Raw genomic sequence first — 5,961 nt, forward strand, 5'->3', positions numbered from 1 at the left:
CCGTAAACAGCTACAGCAATAACATTCCAGTAATATTAACCACAAATGCCATATATAACTGTCAGACATTAGGAATCATTTTTTGAAGGAGATGTTGGTAATAAAATTAGTGCAACCGTAAACAGCTACAGCAATAACATTCCAGTAATATTAACCACAAATGCCATATATAACTGTCAGACATTAGGAATCATTTTTTGAAGGAGATGTTGGTAATATATACTTTTACTGAATGCAGGATTTCCACTTGTAGCACAGTATTTTTACAGTGTGGTACTGCTGCTTTTACTTAAATAAAATATTTGACTACTTCTTCTAGCACTACTCATAGTTTGCCCACTGTATTTCAAGTAAGGTTCACATATTGCAACACTGAAAATCGAAATATGGGTTGTTTCACAAGGAAGAACTACTTCTCCAGAGTATTTCCCCTGAGTAATATCTTGAAAGTGATTTATTGAGTTTCAACAGTAAATACTTTCTGCGGCAGTAAAAGTTTTTGCATACTATCAATCTCTGTCATAACACTGTTGTAAACTGCAAGTGGAAGCAGATGATTGGCTGTGGCGACCCCTAACGGGAACAGCCGAAAGAAGAAGAAACTGCTGTTGGGAAATGTCCTTTTAGTAGCATGTCAAAAGCTCCAGCATTGGCAGAGTACTTGATTACAATTTCGCCTCTATATAAAGCCTTGTTCCGGCCGTACACTCTCATGTGGATGAGAGGGGAAAATACAGCATACATGAACAGGTAGTTATTTTATGCACATTAAATTTTATGCTAACAAGGAGTGTTTATTTTTGCTTTGAATTATATTTACTGGAATTATACAATATTCGATACAGTAGATTGTTGTGTTATGATATAAATAAAGTTCATTACTGTGTGATTGATTGGCAGCTTTGATCTGGGAGCCTGACAGAATGGCAAGTCAGATCACATTGTTTGTGCTATTTTGGGGGATGATAAGTAAGTAATTTTAAAAATTACATTTAAGTGTATTTTAATTATTTCCAGCTAATCATGCTAAGTTCTTGGATTGTTTTGAAAATTTCATTTTGCATGGTTTTAATGTTAATAATAATATTTAAATTATGCACATTTTTTACTCATCTGTCTTTGTTTCATGTACAGGTGGGGTGACTCCACAGGTCGTGAGTAAGTCTATACCTGCTTATAACAATCGATTTACATCAGCTCATAGTTTATGACAGGCATACAGTCATTCATACCTGTCCTGTGTAGAGATTATCATGCTGGATGAAAGAAAAAGGAGTTGAATCTGAAAAATAAAAACACTAGAAGTGCATAGCACAGTAAACTAACAAAGCAGCACACCCAGTTAACAGTTTATAGATATGTAGCAAAAATTAATGTAGTTTGATGCCGAGGTCTTGCAATAAGTCACACTTTTTTAAAGCTCTTCATGTTCAGTCATTGTTGAAACATTGTTGAACTGTATTTTATTACACTAAGAGGTGTTTCTAATATATTTTACACTCTATTTATATCTGTAATAATAAATTACATGTTTATTTTGTAATAAAAATTGAACAATATGTACATACAAAGTTTGTAGTACAGGAAGAAACACCCTGTCCTTTGGGGATCCAGAGGATGATCCAGAGAATCAATGCTTATTCTCTACCAAAGGGATCATAATAATTACATTTTATATGTATATCATTTTCCTAGTTTGAGAGCTAAAATCTTTAGGAAACTGCAACAACCACAGAATAATGTAGAATGTTGTCTATTGCTTATCCCAGTTCTTGCAGTTCTTGACTGATATTCTATAATTGTCTGAATTTTTGTGACCTTCTCTTGCTTCCCAGTCTACCCAATATCTGGAACTGCAAGCTCCAAATCAGATGATGGAAGTTCTCCAAAGATTACCTTGGAGCAACCTTTTCATTATTTTGGACAGACATATAATTCCATTTATGTATGTAATATTAATACAAGATTATACACATATTTTTGTAGACCAACAAATATAGTGCAATCTCACAAAATATGCAAATACTAATTACAAACTACTTCCAATATTGTTTTATAAAACTGATGACATGTACTTCTGAGGTGGTAATAAGAACTGTAATATTTACTCACTTTTTTCCAGGTAAATCACAATGGACACATGACATTTGTCAGTCCTCTGAGTGCACACCCACCTCAAAGGATCCCACAGCATGGAAACATAGACATCATCGCTCCATTCTGGACAGATCTGGACAACAGACAAAATGGTCAGGTTTACTACAACCAGTACACCAGTGGCAATGTTCTGCAACAAGCTACACAGGACATTAATACCTACTTCCCAGGCATGAACTTTAATGCCAACTGGGTCTTTGTTGCAACATGGTATGAAGTGGCCTACTATCCAAATTCAGGAACAGTAAGTCAGCTAAATCCCTCTTGAAAAGTAATAATATTATGACATACTTTAAATATAAAGACATTTACATTCTGAGACAGATTTCATGGAAAAGCCAATTTCATAAATCTGCAATTTAGTTTTTTAGTGTTCAGGTTCATTTGTTCAAAACATCCATTCTGGAGTAAAAAACTGACACCTACTGTCCCGAAGAGCACTTTCTGCAGATAATGCATTTCATAGCATGGAACATGCATCCAGCATTTTCATGTCAATTTAACTATAGGCAGCTTAAATTCATTATGAATACAACAAAATATACAAGAACTGTGGAAGCTAAATTAATTTAACTTAATACAGTGATACACTGAGACAGTGTTGTAACAAAGTGTTTAGTATATACAGTAGAGCATAAAAAACAGTATGTATGATTATATTTTCCAGAAAACAACTGTCCAAGCTGTATTGATCTCTGGAGGAGAGTACTCATTTTTGCTGATGAACTATGGGATAATAGCCTCAACACATCTCAATGTACAGGTCAGATCCAGTAATATATATTTAAAAACTGATAGTGTCTTGTATATTTAATAACCAAAGTACTACTTTTTATGCAAAACAAACAAACAAAACAAAAAACATTCACAAATTTTAATTAAATTATTTTTATCACTTGTATTTGTAGGCTGGCTATGACACAATAAACTCAGCTCACTATTTTAGCACCCCTGGATCATTCACTAATACTGCATCTGGCAGTAACTCAAATTTCCGCCTGAGCAGCAACGTCAATGTACCTGGTCGCTGGGCCTTCCGGGTAGACAGTGGCTCAAGAGGCTGTACATTCAATGGTAAGATAAGATTAAAAGGGTGATCAATATTGTGCTTCATGCTAAACTGATACTGTGTCTTATCACAGTAGTGATATTGCAAGGATAAGTTGTTCACTTCATTACTGACCACTAGCTCACCAGGCTAGTACGGTTTCTCTTGCCACTTCACAGATCTAGTTACTTGCAGCCCTTGACTGATCTACCATCATTTGTAGCAACAGAGAGAGAAAGATAGGGGAAAAAAATGTGAAATTAATCCAACCCAAACCTGAGACCTTACACAACAAATCTCTCAACCCCAAACCCACATATAACCCAAAAAGGAAGTGGGGATTGTTGGGATCAGGTTGCTGAACTGTAATCAGTGGTGACCACTTCTTGACTATGTACTGACAAATCCTGATTTGTTGATCAAAAAAAAATATTTTTTATGTGATGCCCACAGTTGATGAGCTGTAAAATGGATATTTTACTATAAGTTAATGTGTACATGTACTAACATACCATAAACGGTATTCTCTCACAATTAAAATGGTTCAAATTTCACAGTGTCAGCACAATTACGTGAGTGCTTTAAAGTGACCTTGTCTTTTGATTCTTTTCAAGGTCAACCTGTGCAGCTGGGTGACTCATTCTGGACTGACAGTACCTGTGCACAGAAGTGCACCTGCACCTCAAGAGGCCTGCAGTGTGTCAGCGAGCCCTGCTCCTTTTCCCAAATTTGCCAGCAAAGTTCCTTTCAGTTCTCCTGCCAGACCGTGCAGAGAGGCACCTGCACCATAAGTGGAGATCCACATTACTATACCTTTGATAATACACTGTTTCACTTCCAGGGCACCTGCACTTACGTTCTCTCTGAGCAATGTGGTCGTGGGTTGCCCTACTACAGAGTAGAGGGTACAAACGAGCACCGTGGCAGCACTTATGTTGCCTGGATACGACTGGTCAAAGTTTATGTCTATAATGAAACTATTGAGCTTGTCAAAGGACACCCTGGTAAAGCTAAGGTTAGTGACTGACTTAAACTCAGTACTTCTCTCACTGTATGTATTACTTTATGACAATGATTTTACTGTGCTTAACATAATCATGTGCTTACAGGTTAATGGAATCTTTGCAGCCACTCCATTCTACCTCAACAATGGCACCGTCAATGTTTATGAGTCAGGATTTTCTGTGATTGTCAGTACTCACTTTGGCTTGGAGGTATCCTATGACACAAATCATTATGTCAGGATCAGTGTGCCCTACACTTACCAGAACGCAACATGTGGCCTCTGTGGAAACTTCAACAATGACCCCAGGGATGACTTTCGGACCCGTCAAGGCGAGGTTGTGAGCTCTGATGTGGTGTTTGCCAACAGCTGGCAAGTATCAGGGGACGATGAGCCTGGTTGTGAGCCGCCATGTGCAGGTCCTGGTTGCCATCAACAACTTCCCCCACAGACCTTTGTGGAGAGTTGTGTCTATGATTTGTGTGTAGGAGGAGGGTACCAGCCCATTCTGTGCCAAGCCCTCAGTGTGTACGCAAGTCAGTGCCAACAGAATGGCATCCAGCTGCCAAGCTGGAGGAGACCAGGCTTCTGTGGTAAGTCTGTCAGTTGCTCAACATGATTCAGAATAGTCAGTGGCAGAAAATGTCCATGAATGAAACATCACTGCTGTCTTTTTGTCTAGAAATCCCCTGTCCAGCCAACAGCCACTTTGAGTCCCAAGGCACAGGATGTCCAGCTACCTGTGTCAATCCCAATTCTACCCAGAACTGCCCTCTCCCTCCTCAGGAGAGCTGCATCTGCAACGCAGGCTATATCCTCAGTGCTGGGGTCTGCGTCCCACATGCTGAGTGTGGCTGCAGCTTTGAGGGTCGCTACTACCGCTCTGGAGAAACTGTAATACTAGACGAGGACTGTGGGAGGCGCTGTAGCTGCAGTTATGGCTCCATGACCTGTCAGTCCTTTGGCTGTGGCCCACTTGAATCATGCAGTGTGGAGGAAGGAGAAAGAGGATGCAGACCTAACAGCTATGCAACATGCTGGACAAGTGGCCCAGGGTCATATCATATGTTTGATGGACTGACATACCAGTATCCTGGAGCGTGTCGACTGACTCTGGCCAAAGTGATGGGATTGTCTAGTCAAGCACACTTCATGGTGACAGCAGAGAAAGTGCCCAGAGGCCAGCAGGGATTTGTCAGGGTGGTAAAGTTTGAGGCAGAGGGAACGCAAGTGTCCATTGAGATGACAGATAGCAGCACAGTTCAGGTAAGTGACTGGAGCATTACTGTAAGGATCAATTTTGAATATAATTAAACATTTTAAAATGGTTTGCTACTGTCTTTTGCCATAAAGAATTCAGGTTCTTTATTGATGTAACATTTCATTTTCCAAATATTTATTTGTAAATGCCTTTGTTTGAATCTTGTTAACTACAAAGTATTAACTGCCCTGCAGGTTGATGGTCAACTTATCAAACTACCATTCAGCTCAGCATCCAACCAAATCCAAATCTACCACAGCAGTATTCACAGTATCACCCTTCGCACCTCCTTTGGTGTAACTCTGCAGACAGTCTTGTCTAACTTTGTGCGCATCACTGCACCAGTTGTCTACAGTGGATCACTGGGTGGACTCTGTGGTAACTACAATGGTCAGCCAGATGATGACTTCCGCACACCCAGTGGCCTCCTGGTCAACAGCTCCCAGGAGTTTGGGGACAGTTGGCGAGATGGCTCCCTCGCTGCACACTGCA

General features: G+C 39.5%; 1 protein-coding gene across 1 annotated transcript in view; it reads left to right on the forward strand.

Moving 5' to 3' along the window:
- Window positions 1-530: 530 nt before the first annotated feature.
- LOC109963042 (alpha-tectorin) overlaps window positions 531-5,961 on the forward strand; it is an 11,980-nt gene continuing 6,549 nt past the window's right edge. The window contains 11 exon segments of the mRNA XM_074527645.1: window positions 531-750; window positions 901-969; window positions 1,135-1,158; window positions 1,836-1,945; window positions 2,123-2,401; window positions 2,825-2,920; window positions 3,066-3,231; window positions 3,820-4,220; window positions 4,315-4,801; window positions 4,891-5,474; window positions 5,664-5,958. Of these exon segments, the coding sequence (XP_074383746.1) occupies window positions 924-969; window positions 1,135-1,158; window positions 1,836-1,945; window positions 2,123-2,401; window positions 2,825-2,920; window positions 3,066-3,231; window positions 3,820-4,220; window positions 4,315-4,801; window positions 4,891-5,474; window positions 5,664-5,958 (2,488 nt within the window). The 5' untranslated portion in view covers window positions 531-750; window positions 901-923.

This window comes from Monopterus albus, unplaced genomic scaffold (assembly GCF_001952655.1).
Source record: "Monopterus albus unplaced genomic scaffold, M_albus_1.0 scaffold69.1, whole genome shotgun sequence".
Classification (NCBI taxonomy): Eukaryota; Metazoa; Chordata; class Actinopteri; order Synbranchiformes; family Synbranchidae; genus Monopterus; species Monopterus albus.